Genomic DNA, 19,402 nt, shown 5'->3' on the forward strand with positions numbered 1-19,402 from the left:
CGAAGACAAATGACTAGTTTGTCTGCTTTACCTGTCTCTGGAGGAAGGGGTGGGGCATGCACTTGGAATCACACTGTCTGCAGTAGAATCTGTAGAATCTCCATTGTAGACTGGAAGTCATATGAGCTGCTAATATTCAAGATGGCAAGACCAACTGAACATTTTATGCAGAGGCTTGCCAGCTCATCACAAAGGCCTGTTGCATACTAATCCCTTGAATGCCACTGAGCACTCACATGGAATAGATGGGCTTAAATCAAATGCCTCAATCCTTCCTTTGGTTGACAGTGCCACTCCTGGTACACTTGGCCCTTATCCCTCGGCATGAATGAGCTAAGTGGGCACTTGCCCAGGGAGAGTGAACAAGCTGTAAGAGTGCTTTCCTACCCAGTATGTAGGAAGGCTGCGAATGTTGGAGTGAGCTATCAGCTTTTTTGATAACCAGTTAAATTAAGTATATTTTTCTTTGAGACTGACTCAACTTCTGCATCCTAAATGTTCTTGAGTCTATCGATGACAAGCAGAATATTTTATTTCTAGGGCAAACCAGTGTTTGTCATGTTTTCATCATTATCTAAATTAGATACCAAGTGTCCCAATTTCTGCTCCCTGATTATCCACTGGGGATCAGACCAAGGATGTTTTGTCTTACAAATGGCCAATTAGACTCCTTTATTCTACCTCCCCCCAATTTCTTATTATAATGAAATTCATCCAGAAAGTAAAACTTCAAGACGAGTTATTGTCTTGGTTTGCACAAACTTTTTTTCCTCCTGTTGAGTCCATTTTTTCTGAAAAAAACAACAACTTTTCAGTGAGTTTTCAGGGTGCTTCTGCTATGCTCTTTAGGCAAGCCTCACTCAGGTTTCCATTTCTTTAGATTAACAGCATGGCTTCACCAGTTCCATTAATAATGAGAAACATTTTTTTCTGTTTTATCATGCAAGGCACTGCTTCACTCCTTAGAGCCTCTCATTGGTTCTGTTGCTTTTGCCTGAGATATTCGAATTTGATTTGAGCTGTTGTTCTAGTACAGTTAATTTGGCTGCTAGTTCCAGTTTTCCTTCAGAACTACATGCTTTCTGACTTGCCTTCCTTACCATCTACAAATACACACACTACTTTTTTTCACCTTATTTCTCCTGTTTGAGACCCTGTCCACACTTTTGTCATTTACTCCATGTTTTACCCTTCCACCTTTTGAACCAGCTGCTTCTGCGAGTCTGAAGTTTCTTTCCTGAATGACTTATTTCTAGCAGCCATTACTTCTGCCAAAAGAGTGTTAAGAGTTGCAGGTCCCCCCTTTTCTTTGCAACCTCCATACTTGATTTTCCATAGGAAAGGTTGGCTGTCAGAACAAACCCATCCTTTATGCTCAGAAGACACTATTGAATACAAATAGAATAAGTTTATTCCATTTGTCTTTGTTGCATTTTGTAACTGAGATAACTTATATGTTGAATAGATGTCTACAGACATCTGAAATTTATGTGGATACAACCAAATCTTTCTACGGGAATAATTTATCATTTGCCAGTTTAAATTTCTTGCTCATTCAGTTGGCTATATGCAAACATGCTTGTTACCTCATCGAACGACAGTGCAGACAGTACTACTTAATGAGTTATTGAGCATACTTTTTTTTTGCAAATAACTTTATTTAAACAACTTTGTGGTAGTTTAAAAACATATCTGCTGCACTAAAGTAAGACAAGAAAAAGAGCAAAAATAAATAAATTCAAAAAATAAAAATTAACCAAACAGTGAGTATCAAATATCCAGATATTAGCATGCCCTTAGCTAAACTATGCAGGCAAGAGTAAATTATAAAGATGGTTCACCTTATTTAAATTGACCATTCTGGTTGATGTATTTGCCTACACAAAATTAGAGGAGCGGTAGAAATAACTGTCCTAACTGGTGATATTGGCTGTTTGTCACCCACAACAATCCTATCACACAGATATTATTCATTTGTATTCTGTAAACCTGGTTTAGAGATAGGGGGAGAGGAGAACGTATGTACTTACTGACATTCCAACCTGTCTTTCTAAGTTTACGCATTGTCCACATTTTGCTTTTATTCTTTCCTCGATTTTGACCATCTCCTGTCCTTTATCACTAGGGATCTGATTTCTAACAAAATGCCCCCCCCCCCAAAAAAAAAACAAAAAAAACAATTCAGGGTGTGCCCTTAGATTTCTAGGACCTGGTTATTTGTCTTTTAACACCAACATGGTTAACTGTTAGAAGTTAAACTCTAAATGTAATGATGGTGTATTGGGGTGTAGTCCTATTAAGAACAGTTCTGCTCAGAAGTATACTTTGCCCAGCTATAGTAAATCACATAAATTCTGCATTTCCCTTTTAAGAGAGGTTAACCAATTACACTCCCATAACATATGCTTCCAAGTATCCCATGCCCCCCATTCTATTCTTCCTTTTCTATTCCACTTACATAACTGGACATATACTTAGTCTGTTGAATTTTCTATGTATATGCTTATTATATTTTCAGTGGTTACTCATAAATGTAAACCACTGTTATTTGTATATTCTGCATTGTTTTGTTACATTATGGTGAGCCTTTAATTGGTTATTGTTTTATTAGTGTCCTACCCCAGAAAACAAGCTTAAATAAATAAATAAAGGAATTTATCAGTTTGCACTATCTTCTTCTTCTTCTTCTTCTTTCGGCTGCTCCCATTAGGGGTCACCACAGCAGATCAACTGTTTCCATTTCTTCCTGCCCTCTGCATCTTGCTCTGTCACACCAACCACCTGCATGTCCTCTCTCACCACATCCATAAACCTTATCTTAGGCCTTCCTCTTTTCCTGTTACCTGGCAGCTTCATCCTTAGCATCTTTTTCCCAATGTACTCTGCATCCCTCCTCAGCACATGTCCAAACCAACGTAATCTTGCCTCTCTGGCTTTGTCTCCAAACCTTCCAACCTGGGCTGACCCTCTGATATACTTATTCCTAATCCTGTCCATCCTCATCACATTCAGTGCAAATCTTAACATCTTCAACTCTGCAACGTCAAGCTCTGACTCCTGCCTTTTTGTCAATGCCACTGTCTCCAACCCATATAACATAGCTGGTCTCACTACCCTCTTGTAGACCTTCCCTTTCACTCTTACTGGTATTCGTCTGTCACAAATCACTCCTGACACTCTTCTCCACCCACTCCATCCTGCCTGTACTGTCTTCTTCACCTCTCTTCCTCACTCACCATTACTCTGAACTGTTGATCCCAAGTACTTAAACTCATTCACTTTCGCCACCTCTACTCCCTGCATCCTCACCATTCCTCTATCCTCCCTGTCATTAACACACATATATTCTGTCTTAGTCCTGCTGACCTTCATTCCTCTTCTCTCTAGAGCATATCTCCACCTCTCCAGGGTCTCCTCCACTTGTTCCCTACTCTCACTACAGATCACAATGTCATCTGCAAACATCATAGTCCATGGGGACTCCTGTCTGATCTCGTCTGTTAACTTGTCCATCACCATTGCAAATAAGAAAGGTCTTAGAGCTGATCCTTGATGTAATCCCACCTCCACCTTAAACACATCTGTCACTCCCACCGCAGACCTCACCAGTTTGCACTGTGGCATTATGAAATCATTGCTCAGTGTAGGCTGCATGTGAACTTGCCACAATGGTTTGACATGTATACCATACGAAGTCTGAATAAATGATACACTTACTTTAAGTTTCAATTCAGCTATGTCAGCTGTAGTAGAAAGTATGTGTTGCATGAAAATCAGCCAAGTACTCCATGGCCTACCAGCAGTATGAATTCATCACTCTCCCTGTAGGAGTTCAGTCAGTGTGCCTTGGTGTTATGGGAGCTACAAAATACCTATTTAACTTCCCAGCAGTTTCACTGAATAAGCTTCGGCATTTCTATTCATAGAAGTATTAATAATATTATAATTTATGAAGAGTTTTCTTAGTCCTGTGTGGTACTTGTACCTGCCACCTAGGCCAACTAAAGTCCATCAGTGGCCAAAAGCGTTGTATAGATTTTTGATATGCAGGCCAGTATTTTACAGCTGTGTTGTAGTAAAATGGACGATAGTGTAATACACTGTTGAAGCATAACTTGTGAGCATAAACAGATTATGAATACAAGTTATACTGCACAGTACTACATTATTGCCAGGTTTAGAATGGAAACAGCAACAATTTGAAGGACAATCTGTGGCAGATGTGGTATGCAGACAGATTCTTAGCTAAGGTGCTCTCAGTGCAGTCATACGTACACACAATTGTGTGTGTCTGCGTGTGTGTGTGCGCACGCGCGCGTGTGTGTATATCTATTTTTGTGTGTATATATACATGTGTGTGTGTGTGTGTGTGTGTGTGTATATATATATATATATATATATATATATATATATATATATATATATATATATATATATATTCTTTTTCTTTCGGCTTTTCCCGGTTAGGGGTCGCCACAGCGAATCACCTTGTCCGCTCAAGATTGGCAGTGGAGTTTTTACGGTGTCGAGTTACCAGCCCGGTGCCCAACCTTCCACAGAAGGCACACACACGCATACACTCACGCCTAGAGCCAATTTAGAGTGTCCAATCCACCTACAGCATGTCTTTGGGATGTGAGAGGAAACCAGAGCACCCAGGGGAAACCCACATGACCACAGGGAGGACATGCACAGAAGGCACCCCAGCCGAAGATCAAACCGGAGAACCTCTTGCTGTGAGGCGGCAATGCTAACCGCTTGCCCAACCACGGGTGCCCTATGTATGTATATGTGTATGTGTGTGTGTGTGTGTGTATATATATATATATATATATATGTGTGTGTATATATACATATATATATATATATATATATATATATATATATATATATATATATATATATATATATATAGATATATATATATATATATATATATATATATGTGTGTGTATATATATATATATATATATATATATATATATATATATATATATATATATATATAGATATAGATATAGATATAAGGCAGGTTACAGGAATGTGCTTTAAATTTTGTGTACATTATTTATTTATGTGTAAAATATAAAAAGTCACTCTAATGCTGTAGTAGCTTTTTAACTTATGCATCCTCTGGTCTAAACACTGATGGAGCTGACTTTTAGTTTTGAAAAGGTAGTTTGCAATGCCAGGACTAGAAATAAGTTTATATTCCAAACACTTCCATTGCTTTAGTATAGACTTCCACTAAACATAAAGGTTGTGGATTGGCATAAACTTTAAGGTGTTTTCATCACCGACACAAAATACAGAGTTTGACTGTCATCTTTGGTCACTTTGTGGTTATTGGCTAGGTATGCAATAGTTTTCAGACTTACCTAACATATGTCAGTTTGGGAAATGGTATAATGGTTAAGGTGTTTACTTCACAGACACAAGGTACATGGTTCTCACCTTTGAAAGGGAAATTGGCTGTGCTTAAAATGGCCCATATGGGCAGTTAGCCTAGTACTTAATTTAGAATACTGTTTCATTGCAGATCTTTAAAATATCCTTAGGTGATTTGCAATGGTGACAGAAAATTCAAACCCAGGAAAGTGGCATGCAAGCTTTTAAATGACCAACAAACCATAATCTTGAGAACTGGAACTATGAAATTAAGAACTTGAAAAAAGTGATAAAAGGTGCATTGAGCAGTTTGGAAGTAGCCAATGTTAGTTACTGGGAGACCTGAAATACAGATGGAAAATCCCATATTTGCATCTTTCTGAAGTTAAGACAAATGTTTTTCTTAAATGCTGTTTCCCATTTTGCCTAGATGTTTTATGATCAAAATGTGTACCACTTCTTTCTTCAAGGACTGTACTGGACAGTACTGAAACACTTCATTTTGAAAAGATGAAGGATGTGCCCTGGTTTTGTTAAAGGCCTTTGTAGTCTGCTCAAACTGTCCTTTGTAGAAGCATACCTCTCAGATGACCCTGATTTTGCAGGACATCCTTGATTTTGCCTCATATTTGTGCCCTGCCCCTCCCAAATGTTTTGATTTTCTCATATACCACTGAGGGTTACAGTCAGTAAATAATTACATATGTTAGAGTTTCATACTTATTTTTCCAAAATTCATGTTGATGAAAAATTGCTGATCTGTTGACCTTTTCTGTGAATTAGAATAATAATTAAAAATCTGTCCCCAATTTTGGGCCATTTTCCTCCATTATTTTTGGCTTTGTCCAGTATTCCTGAGTAAAGAAATTGAGAGGCATGAACAGAAGAATAACACAGCCTCCCTTGACAGGATTTGCAGGGGTGCAGAGCCTCCACACCCCCACTTAGTAAATATGCAAGCTCTGGTTTGCAGTCCCTGGAGTAAAGAGAATGTATATATTTTCTAGGCCAGATACCATTTTTGTAACTGTTGCTTGTTTTATAATCTTTTATTTATTTATTTTTTTAATTTATCAATCATTTTTCAAATACAGCCTTGTAGAGTAATGGAGAAAAGGTAGATTAATACTGTCAGTAATAGACGCAAATTATAAATAGTAAAAGGGTTGCTTTTCTTGTCCATCTCCTGTCGCATATTTAAAGTGTGCCTGATTAATTTAGAAGACCCCAAGATGATCCTTGGAACAGCGAATATGTTCAGTTTGTACTCCATTTGACGTTACTGTGCTAGGAGTGTTCCTAACTCTAGGATGCAGTGATTGATCTATATGGGCAATGCTGTCTTGCAAAACTACTTTAAAACATTTAACAGTGAGTTTTGGAAATTTTTTGTTTGAGTTTATTTTTCTGAAGTGTTAGAACTCACACAGTCAGTTCTTGCACTTCTTTCTGATGGGAGGGGGTGGTCATTTAGAAATGAATCTGATTCATTTTTTTTTTCATTGAAAAAGTAAGGGTGTGAGAGCTGTTTTGGAAAATAGTTTTAGCATTTTAAGATTGGGTGGTATTGCTTACTCATGCACTCTGCAAGGTATGGCTTTCCTCAGCACCTGTAGAAATGAATATAACCTCAGTAATCATATACGTTTTCATTTGCAGCAACTGTGCAGTGTGGTTTGTTATGGCTTTATATGATCACAATCATACATAGAGATCACTCTATCCAATTCCATTATATACCTTTATATTTTAGTTGCTTTGACCATTCAGCAAAAACTGCAAGAAACACCTAGCCAAGCTAGAGCCAACCCAGTGTAATACCTTAAACCTCCTTTAGTGGATGTCCATGGGTTATATGCAAATGACACCTTAAGTCATACTAGTGTTTCAGCTACATGGCTTCTGAAGGCCTAAGACGTTTTAAGTCTTTATGGGTACATTCAAGCCAATGAAGCCAAACCCCATTAGCTGTAGACATACCAATGTTATTACCCTGTAAAGAGTCCAGCTTGGCTGGGCCTTTTTTGCAGTTTTTAGTGAATGACTGATTTGTCTAAAGTAAAAGATGAAAAGGAATTTATACCAGTAATGTACCATCCTAGGTAGCAGCGTCCCCCTCTCACAAGACAAACCAAGGTTAAGGAACAAAAACCTGCTAATCTGCCTGCAACCCTTGTGCATACTGTCACTTCATCTGACATGAGATCACACTTCTGTATATAATTAAGGAAGTACCTTCTAGTCAGTCTAGCAATAGAAGACATCTGTTATGTATCCATTCTTGTCTAACATGGATTGCTTGCCAAACTGTTGCAAAGACCAACAACATTGACTACTTAAAGGTTAACACTGCTTTTTTCATAGGGTAATCACTGCATCTTTTACAGTATCGACCATATCCCGTACAGCTTGTGCCTGGGGCAGCTGCCCCTTTCAAACAACAAATAGAGAATTGCAAGACAAAAGTTCAATGACAAGTAGAAACAGTTAAAATAAGAATCAGATGTCGGAGCTTATGAGTGTAAATTATTTATTCAAACTATAATAAGCAAAGCTTTCAGGTAAAACATCCTTTTTCAATGCATACATCACAGTTAAATCACATCAGTCTTAAATAATTCAGTCCAAGTCACATGATAAAATGTCCCTATTTTAAAGATATACACTTACTTTATAACACTAATAAAAACATTTAAAATACTAACTATTAATACAACAAAAAATAAACAAAAAATACAAAAAATATAAATAGAAGGGGCAGCCAGGTACACATTTATAAATTCATTTGTTTGTTTTTTTAATAGTGGTTTAATACTAACTGCTGAATTCATTCCAGGTTCTTTATCAGCATTCAAATGAATAATCCGATTTAATTCTGCAACTTCTGTTTCAAAACCAAGGTCTGATGGGGAGGGGTCAGTTGAATTTTATTAGTGTTAAAAGGAGAATGTACATCTTTAAAATAGGGATGTCTTTTATCATGTATTTACGACTGATGTGATTTAATTGTGATGTATGCATTGAGAAGGGTTGTTTCACCTGAAAGCTTTGCTTGTTATAGTTTGAATAAATAATTTACGCTGATGTTTGTAGGCTCCAACTTTTGATTCTTATTTGCAGCTGCCCCTTTGCCCCACCCTAACTATGTCTCTGTTTTAGACACAATTTTTATGACGTCTTTAGAAACACAGTAACAGCAGAACTAAACTTTTGTATACCCGGAGCATTTCTCCACAATATTTTAAATTAAGTCAAATTGCTGTGCTCTGTATTTAATTTAATTCTTCATTGTAAGAGAAGAGGAACAAACTCAATGTAATTAAACTGCCTAGTAGACTGAATGCTTGCCCTCGGTTAATGTGTGGCTTAAAGAAAACAAAGTTAATTGAGACTTGAACATAAAAAGGTCAGTTCTAGATATGATGCTTTTAAAAATCTCTATATGTAACTAGTGTCTGACTTCAGCTCAGAGTGCTGTAAAGTTTGTAAGTGGACAAGAAAGTAGTAACGTGTCGCTATTTATTTCCAGACATTTGCGTACAAGTCAATAAGAAGGAACTGCAGAGAGAAAAACTAAAATGACAACAACAGCTACTGAGTTTGATAATGTGGAGATCCAGCAGCAATACAGTCAGGTTAACATACGATGGGAAGTCTCCTGTGATGAAGTGGACAATGAGAACTGTTCTGCAAGGCTTTTTGAACGCTCCAGGATTAAGGCGCTTGCAGGTACAGTGATAATAATCCTTGCACTTTACATTATGTGCGTCAGGTCTGATTATTTATAAGACTGATTTGTAATGTTAGTCTCATTATGGATTGCAATAGAGACTCAACTTATTTTATTATGCATGAAAAACAGCATCTCTCAGACTAGAAAAGATACATTTATTACCTGAAGGAGAGTTTTACAAGTGACATCCTACCTAGGAGGTAAGAGCTGGGGAAAAAAGTATAAGGAGTCTAAGTAATGAAGTGGATTGGTTTGTGACAGCCCACATCTGAGGAAGTGCTAGAAATGAAAACAAAGTGTTGAATACGTTTATGTGTTTTGTTGTTTTGTGGCTTTTACTATTAAACGGAAGTCTGCCTACATTTCTCTCCGTGGCTTTATTGTTTCGCTGAACAGTGGCATCCAGGTTCATTCTTTGGTTTATTTGCGCAATTTTTCCTTGTTTGCCTGCTTTTTGGATTTATTGGTGAAACTCAACAAAACCAACAAAGAGAAAATAGTTGCGGGGAGGTAGATGTGATGACAGGTTCTGTGGAGGGCATGAAGCTGATGTGAATTTCTGTGGAGTGCTTTTCTGATTTAGGGTATACTGAAGAATTAAAAAATAATGGCATGTAAAACAAATAGGCAACAGACCCAATAAAGAAATTATTTATTAAGTTATCAGTATATACTTTACTGAAGGACTATACCAAGATGAAAACAACTGACCACTGTATATAAACTGTGCTGCTGAAGTTGATGGTTCAGAAGTTTAGGTATAGATGATTTCTGTAAGAGCCACATTTCCCTGAACTAGTGGTCAGATCAGCTGTGAAACTTCTTCCAGTGGGTCAGCAGTGAATTATCTCTAGACCCTCTCCAGTACTGGTACTTTGGTACATGCCAAGATGAGAGAAACTCTAGCATGTTTCCTTGTTCCTTGTAGCACAAGCAAAGCTACAACAGCTGTCCACAGGCCACTTACAGATGAAGGACAAAATCTTATTTTATAAAGGGTGAGTGGTTAAGGATCTCAGAGTCAAAAGTGGCTTGAATAAGATAGGTTAAGTTATTGGGCAGGCTTTTTAAAGCCATAAGAAAGTAAAGGAAAAGGGAATATGTGGGCATTTCTGATTAACTGAGAGGCATGAAAAACAAAGCCTGACTAGTCAGATAATTGAAGGGAGAAAAAGACTTTTTATACTACTACGTAATGGCTGAAAGACTGAATAAGGCTGATGAAACAAAATGCTCGCCATTTTATGGGAAACTTGCAAGTAGTAATTTACCACTTTTATTCTTTAATTCTTTTATTAACCAAAAATGTCTTCAATAAAATAACTAAATTAATACTTGTGTGTATCCCATTCTGTTACAAGTATTTGCTGCAATGTTTTTTACTTTTTGCCTGGCTTTCTCAGCATTTTCTGAGTTACAGAGTAATGCCTGCATGTCAGAAAAGGCACAGACACTATGTGGAAGAAGGTAAACGATCTCTTCAAAAGATGCTGATGTTAATATTCATGATGTGGGGTGGGGATAAAAATGGCTGGAAGTCAAAACTGTAGCATAAAGCTTTAAAAAGAGGCTGCATTAAGTCATTTATTTTCAGAAGGAAAAGGCCTTATTGTAGTCCACTGATTTAAAACTGCAAAAAGCCACAGGCACAGGGCTCCACTATCTGCATGCTTTGGCAGAAAGTGGTTAATGCACTTCATAAGGAAGGCTCTTCCACAGGCCCAGGCATTACAGACCCATAAGTCTGACCAGTCTCGTATGCAAAACCATGGAAAGACTTGGCATGGAACTAATCAGTCAGGGCATAGGGAATTTCCAAATAATTCGACCGTCTCAGTTTGGATTCATCATAACCAGTTATGCGTAGTCAACCTGGTGGATCTTTTTGAAAAGGTCAGCAAAGCAATGGATATAGGCAAAACAATACACACTGGATATCTCAACCTGGCCAGAGCTTTTGACACAGTTCCCCACTCAGGGATAGTAGAAAAGCTAAATTATCTGGGATTAAACCCTATGTCACCCACTGGATTGCTAACTGGCTCATGGATAGGATGCAGGAAATTAAAGTAATAGGGGAAGATACCTCCACAAAGAGACCAGTCATCCTTAGATTCTCCTAGGATACGGTGCTCGGACCTCCCCAGTTTGGCATCTATTTTTCTGAAGTAAAAGCCAATACCAAAGGGCTCCCGCTGACTACGTTTGCAGGTGACTGCTAAGAACAGTCATTGAATCCCTAAATGACTCTACCATCCAGCAGGAAGATTTGTCCCATATAAGTAACTTGTGCTGAAGTCATGGACTGAAACTAAATGCAAAAAAAATGTATTATTGTATACTTTCAGAAGCCATCTACTCCCAGGGGAACTACCACATTGACAATACATCCCTAAGGGGTGACACAGTTTTTCGGGATATGGGACCTTTTGTGGACAGTGCCCTAACTTTTTGACCAACATGTGTCCATTCTTGTATGAAAGTCCTTCTATACTGCACAGTTCATAAGGGATTACATCCAGATCTAGGGATGTCATTGTCCCTTTTTACTCGGTCTTCGTTAGGCAAGTGACAGTCATTGAGTATAGTGCCCCCCCGGCATGTATATGTTAAGACACATGTGCAGCAACAGGAAAGCCCAGAAAGATACCTTACTAAAAAGATACAAGGCCTAAGCAACATGTCCTACCTGGACTGACTCATAGCCCTGTCACTATACTCTGTATCATACCGAGTGCTAAGAGGTGACATGTGCCTGGCATACAAGGCATCCTTCAACCCAGCACTGATGGATTTATTGAACATCAGCATATCAGATGGCATCAGAAATACTCTATCTAGGTATCTAAACCTCTTCTGCAATGTCAACAGAATGTTTGGAGGGACAAGTATATCTTGCAGAGGATACTGCTGCTTTGGAACAGACTCTTTGTCCAAATAAAATCCAGTTCATCCTTATACATATTCAAGTTAAAATTGGCTCTATGGATGGGGAAACAGAAAATGTACCCACTGGTTTGCCCCCTGTACTACTAATGGACAGAAGTAGCTCCTAAATGATTTACCCAATGTATGGGTCCCCTCAAATTATGTATAGTATGATCCTGGTTATCCTCATTAGGGGTAATATATAATTATCGACCATGGGATGGGCAAGGCCAATCTGTAACTTAATGTTAATTCGAGCACTAAAAGGGAAATTGGGTAGGCTTGAAATGGCCTATAAAGGTAGCTAGCCTAGTACTTACTATGTACTTATGAAAAAAAAACATCTGCAAATGTCACAATTAATGGCTGGTTGGAAAGCTAATGAAACCACATCAGAAGTAAAAGATTTTGAAACTTAAGTCATCATGTAACCTGAAGGCTATGTGAGGTCTGAAGGCAGTATTATATCATTGTACTTTGAAAGTTTGTCTTAACTAAGTCATTAGCGAACTTGATTGATGGGTGGACAGTCGCTCTCTTTACTTTTGTAAGGACAGTCCCAGCTACTGCCAGAGAAAAACTGCAGTGCAACTTTGTCACAAGACATGCAAAAGAGGTTGGAATTAAACAAATGATTCTGTCTGGGAGATTTTGTGAGTAATTCTGCTGAAAGCGGTGATGTAATTTTTCATTTTTTGTCTTTATGGGAGAGAGAGTTCTCAATGAAAAAACTGTTACCATTTAAGAACAGATGCACTTGATACACTCCTAGCTCTACTCAGAATGGCTTCTAGACCTTTATTGCTTATAGATCTGTAGCATTTCTCTACACCCTTACGCAGAGACTTAATGCATAATCCAGCCACTTTTCTCTCTGTATTTAATATTTGATCACTTTACTTTACCCTTAAACTTGGGACTAACCATTTTTCGTTGACATTCTTCAGGTCGAGTGGGTGTTCAAAAGACATCTGTTGAATGGGCGTGCTTTTGTTGAAGGTTGGACATCGGGCTGGCAACTCGACACCATAAAAAAACAAACAGACAAAAAAACAACTGCCAATCATTAGCGGACCGGAGTTCCACTGTGGCGACCCCTAACCGAGAAAAGCCGAAAGACAAACAAACAAACAACTTTTCATAGAGTGAATTCAAACTATTTTGTTTTTCCTCACATGTGAATAGTAAAGTACTGTCTTTTGGCTTTTCCAGGTTAGGGGTCGCCACAGCGGAACTCAAGTCCGCTAATGATTGGCAGTGGATTTTTATGGTGCTGAGTTGCCAACCCGATGCCCTACCTTCAAAGAAGGCACACCCATTCACCATGCACCTACCTGCATGTCTTTATATGTCACTCGACCATGGGGAGGACATGCAGACTACACACGGAAGGCGCTCCAGCCGAGAATCGGACATGATCCTAATTGTCAGATGTCTGTGCACAATCATACACTGAATAAATTTCTACACTTCTGTCATGTATTTTCTGTCTTGGTATTTGCCTCTCTTCAAGTTGCTCTACCAAAATAGCATGTTACCTATATTAAGGCTGTTTAAATAAGATAGATTTGTTTATTTTGTTTTTATTTTGTTATATTTGTTGACTGGGACTGTTAGGTGTGAGAAACCCATTTTTATTGTTGTCTCTGGAAAAAATGCAATATGATCCAAGTAAATATTAACACTGAGAAGAACAGATTGTAGATGCATCTGGTATGTAATCCAGATAAAATAAACACTATATGAAATTACAAATGGATAAATAAGGAAGTGAACAAATGCATGTAATTAGGTACATAAATAAAACAAGACAGTATACAAACAGTTAATGTGTATTTACTAAAAAGAAAAAAGGTCAATATACAACAGATAAAGCTTCAATGTAACCCAAGAGAAGAATAAGTATTGTCTGAAGTAATAACATCTGAACATAATATAGAATATAATTTTAGATTTTACCAATCAAATAATCCCCTTGTTTTGTTGAAGAGTGTGATTAAGAACTACCTTAATTTACAGTTAAGACATCCCATCTGTGGTGATTGCACCTGTCTTTATCACTACAGACTTTATTTTGTGTGTACTAGCAACCTGCCTGAGAAAGTTTGCACACGCTATATACTTTCATTGCTACTTTTCCATTGCTTTCAGAGTTGTTCATTATTTGCCTTAGTAGGTGATATTCACTTGTTCCATCTGTCCACCATGTAAGAATCTTGAGTACTGACTTGAATGTTGCCAGAACTTTATGATTCATTCTTCAAATGACACTTCCCAAAGAAGGCAAAACAAATAGGTGAGGATGTTCACCATAACAACTGATCTTTAAAGGAGCTTTTGGGAATAAGGACACTCTTCACCATCTTTTGCATGTATCCAAACTATTGTGCATTTGTGTTTACATTATAGCCAAGCCACATGTGATTGCAATGATGATGTGCACACACACATACTTTTATAAGACTTTGAATGTTATGTGTGTGTGTGTGTGTCTACATGCAGATATATATAAATATGTGTGTGTGTGTGTGTGTGTGTGTGTGTGTGTGTGTGTGTGTGTGTATATATATATATATATATATATATATATATATATATATATATATATATACACACACACACACACACATACATGGGTTTCGTTCAGAAGCACGAAATACTGAAATCTCGAATTTCAGTATTTCAAGCCCAAGAAGCCGAATCCACATAATAGCAAAAGTTTAGAAGTGTGAAATTTAAAACCTTGAATAACAGAGGTCTTGAATTTCGCGCTTCTAAAGTTCCACTATGGTCATATATTCAGGTAAGTGTGTGTGTGTGTGTGTGTGTGTGTGTGTGTGTGTGTGTGTGTGTGTGTGTGTGTGTGTGTAAGGGGTTTCGGTGGGGGCTGTGGTGTGTGTCAGTGTGTTTTGTTGCTGTGATGTGTGTGTGCGAAGAGAAAGTAGCTTGTGTGGTGGTGTTTTGTATGTGTTTGTATGTAGTGCGACCTCGGAGTGAGAATATTTAAGTAGGGGGTGTGGGGGGTGCATGGGTGCTTGCCCCCCTGCTTTCATGTAGAAGAGTGATTGTGTGTGTTTGTGTGGTGGATGGTGTGTGTGTGTGTGTGTGTGTGTGTGTGTGTGTGTGTGTGTGTGTGTGTGTGTGTGTGTGAGTGTCTGTGTGTGTGTGTGTGTGTGTGTGTAGTAAAACCGCGAAATTTAAAACTTCCGGTATTCGAGGTTTTGAATTTTGCGGTTTTTAGTTTTCGTTCTTTTGTGGATTCCACTTCTTGGGTTCGAGCTACTGAAATTCGAGATTTCAGTATTTCGAGCTTCTGATGTGAATCCATATACATATTTATATATATATATATATATATATATATATATATATATATATATGTGTGTGTGTGTGTGTGTGTGCATATATATAATTTGGGATCCTGATCAAAATGTACAGAGATTGAATCATAAATGATCAAAGCTAGCATTTCAGAAAACAAAGCTATCTAAAACCAAAAACAATGAAAATAAATAAAATAATAATTAAAAAAATGAAAAAAGGAAGCAAATATTTTTTCTGATTCTGCAAAATATCCTACAACTACATTCAGACAAATTTGTCTGAATATTGGTGTTATAGAAAGATTTTTGCTTATGATAAGGTGTCGGGTTATGGTTAGAGGCAGGGGAATGGCACACATTAGTAAAGTGGGCACCTATGCAACTTTCTAAAAATGCTAGTCCTAACGTTGCTCCTAAACCTAACCTGACATCTTACCTTAGGTAAACCCTTTCCATAATAATGATACTGCTACTAGACAAGACAGGTAAATTAGGTCAGTTTTCTCCAATTTTGTACATAAGCAAGTTGGTGCATTTTTATTCATTGCAAATGAATGGACTTCTTTCTCTGTGTCCTACTTCTCGTAGGCATGCTTTCTGTATCTGAGTGGTATATAGTTGAAACGTGCCCCATGCTGACCTGTTCAGTATGCTGTACAGCTTAGTGAGCTAACTAGATATGTAATGCTTTGTCATGAGTATAATTATATTTGTGAATTAAGCTCATAACATTACTGTGTACCAGCCAAGATCTGCCTTCTTTGCAATACTCACTACATCATTAACTCACTAAATTGAGATACATCACATTTAGCACAAATGGTTGAAACCCAAATTGGGAGAAAAATAATTTGTACAGGGGGAGCAAGTAGCTGCTCCTCCCACACTCCCCTGATAACTATATATCAGTTATGAGATTGAAAACAGTGAGGAAAGGGCAAAATCCCACTCCCTACTGTATAGTGATCCTTCTGAAATGTTTGATGTAATGAATATATGATGAAAAACACTGAACCCCTTGTATGAACTGTGAATACTTTATGAATCCTAGGGCATTTATTTTCTTGTTCCTCATTTCAGGAGTGTTATTTAAAACTGTGTCTACATTTATTTTATGTATTTTATTTTACATTTTTTACGTCCGACTGGACACAGGTCCATTTTCAACGGAGGCCCGGGGAGAAAAGCTCCACATAACAATAAGAATGTACACATACAATAATAGAAATAGGCATACATAAACAAGTATTAATAATTTCTATGTAGTTTCTATAGTGAATGACACATGCAAGAAAAACCTGAGAGTTACATATATATATATATATATATATATATATATATATATATATATACATATTTTTTTCTTACTAGAAGAAGGTTGCTCGTTCTATTCAGACCCATTAGATTAGATTATTGGGGTTTTATTTATACATTTTATAGCACAATGCACAGACACTAATAGATATCTGCTAGACAAAGCAATACTGTCTCACAATGAAAATAGACTTGGCATTAAAACTTATCTGCCCTTGAAACTCACATTCATTGAAACAACATTGAAACCCACATGACATCCAAAGAAAATGCATCTGGCCAGTGGTGGATAAAGATTACATTTGGGCTGTTTTCAAATCATAGGCCACTTGCACACAAAACAAGAAACATACATGCATTCTTTGATACATCTTCCTGACTTTATTAAATTATATTCCTTGTATAAATACAGCACACTTGTTAGACTTAAGTTACAGTGTTTTTTAAATATATTGTTTGAACATTTTTCCAGTAGGCAATGAAACAAAATGCATGAACCAGTAATGACAAAACTGCCCAATTCAGAACATTTCTACTTACACACATACACACAATACACACACACACACACACACACATATATATATATATATATATATATATATATATATATATATATATATAGTAGTGTAAGCCATAGGCATCTTGCACAGCATCTCGCATTTAATTTCAATTTCATTTTTTATTGGGAGGGGGGACAAAAGGCCAGTAACCCAGGGACACATTTTAAACATTGTTTGTATAATTTTGGAAAGTTGCTAGAATAGAATTTTGTGTTATCACCATGCAATTCACTGGCAAGTCTTGAACCCAGGACCCTATGCACTATAGTCAGAGCAACATACCACCATGCCAAATCAGCATTTTCCTGAAAGACAGGAAGACTGAAACTTAAATGGCTATCATTTAGTGAATTCAGTTCTCACTTCTCACCATAGCTCTCAACATCTTAGCACAAAAACCTTGACAAAGCCAAATAATGGGGGAATACAGCCCCAAAATAGGAACACATTTCAAATACTGATCTTATAAACTTAGAAAATTGCTAGAATAAAAGGTTTTCTGTTACCATTTATTTTCTGAAGAATATGAAGTCTGAAATTTAAATGCCTGTCATTATTTAATGAATTCAATCCTTCAGTGATTTGCCACAAAACTCTGAAAAACCATAGATTTAATGAGGACTAGAATAGAACAAAAATATGAAACATCAACTCACAAGTGGTGGCTAGGGACTTTAGAGTCTTTTTACCTGTACCCAAGGTACAGGGTTTGAGCCTGAGTACCTCTAGCCAACAGGTGTATTTACTTGGGGGCATTTCACACACACACACACACACACACACACACACACACACACACACACACACACACACACACACACACACACACACACACACACACAACCCCCCAGTTGTTCAGATCACCATGTTTAAGCTCAGCATAGGTTCTGTTTACAAACAAAATATGCAGGTTTCTAAAATAGTTTAACCTCAAGCGTTTAAGCTCAGCACAGGTTCTGTTTACAAAGAAAATACAAAGGTTTCTATCACAGCAAATAACTCCACATTTAAGCTCAGCACAGGTTTTGTTTACAATGAAAATATACAGGTTTCTAAAATACCATAACCTCTAGTGTTTAAGCTCGGCACAGGTTTCATTTACAAAGAAAATACAAAGGTTTCTATCACAGCAAATAATGTCACATTTAAACTCAGCACAGGTTCCATTTACAAAGAAAATACGCAGGTTTCTATCACAGCAAATAACTCCGCATTTAAGCTCAGCATAGGTTCTGTTTACAAAGAAAATACATAGGTTTCTAAAATACCTTAAGCACAAGCATTTAAGCTCAGCACAGGTTCTGTTTACAAAGAAAATACACAGGTTTCTAAAATACCTTAATATCAAGTTCCTCTGTAGCAGGTTTCCTTCCCGCTCCATGCAGTTCACGTCAGAAGAAGTTCTCCAGTGGATTCACAAGCAGGCCTCACAGATCCATTGAAAAAGAAAATAAATCAGTTTCTGCGCTTGCAGAGCAGATTCAAAACAGCCAGGCTGACGTCATCTCGCACATGATGATGTCAGCTCAAAAAATGGGGAAAATTATTTTTAAAAAAAATCGGAAAATAACGGGTGCCACTCAAGAATTGTGGCTCCCCATTATTTGGACCCCAAAACTGGGTATAAAACAAGTAATTTGGTACAGTTGGGAGGTATGCCTAGCAACAGTGCAGAGTGTGGATTAACCTTGGGAGTAGCATGAGCAAAGCCAGTTATTTAAGTAATGGGTTTTGAGGAGTTTTTGAAATTGGAGGTAGGAGGTGGTAGAAGTTAACTGGCTTGGGAGTGAGTTCCAGATGTTGGCAATGGAGCAGGCAAAGAGAGATTTCCCAGCTTCATTTATATGTTTGATGACATTGATGAGGTTTTGATTACTGGATCTTAAGGCTGTAGTGGTGGTGGTACAGTGATGAATTAAGTGCTGAAGTGCTGTTTTTTTTTCTAGAATGTAGTAGAGCTTGTGAGCTATTAAGAGTTGGTTGAGTAGGAGGAGTAGCTGAGGTAGTTCAAGCCAATTTAGTTGCTTGAGGGCAAGGCAGTGATGGGATCTGTGAGTGGCATCTGTGGCAAACTTGGCTATCTTGTTGTAACAAGATTCCATTTTGTTTAGTTTGCTGTGGCAAAGGTTGATAAAGATAGGGGAGGCATAAAG

The 19,402-nt window shown here is 37.5% G+C and overlaps 1 protein-coding gene across 1 annotated transcript in view; it reads left to right on the forward strand.

Annotated features, from left to right (window-relative positions):
- The window catches only part of LOC122804338 (spectrin beta chain, erythrocytic-like), a 2,132,081-nt gene that overhangs the window by 571,441 nt on the left and 1,541,238 nt on the right, over positions 1 to 19,402 (forward strand). Inside the window, exon 2 of the mRNA XM_044074141.1 lies at positions 8,918 to 9,117. Within this exon, the coding sequence (XP_043930076.1) occupies positions 8,967 to 9,117 (151 nt within the window). The 5' untranslated portion in view covers positions 8,918 to 8,966. The remainder of the gene's footprint in view (positions 1 to 8,917; positions 9,118 to 19,402) is intronic.

Source organism: Protopterus annectens, chromosome 6.part0 (genome assembly GCF_019279795.1).
Source record: "Protopterus annectens isolate FY-2018-M chromosome 6.part0, PAN1.0, whole genome shotgun sequence".
Taxonomy (NCBI): domain Eukaryota; kingdom Metazoa; phylum Chordata; order Ceratodontiformes; family Protopteridae; genus Protopterus; species Protopterus annectens.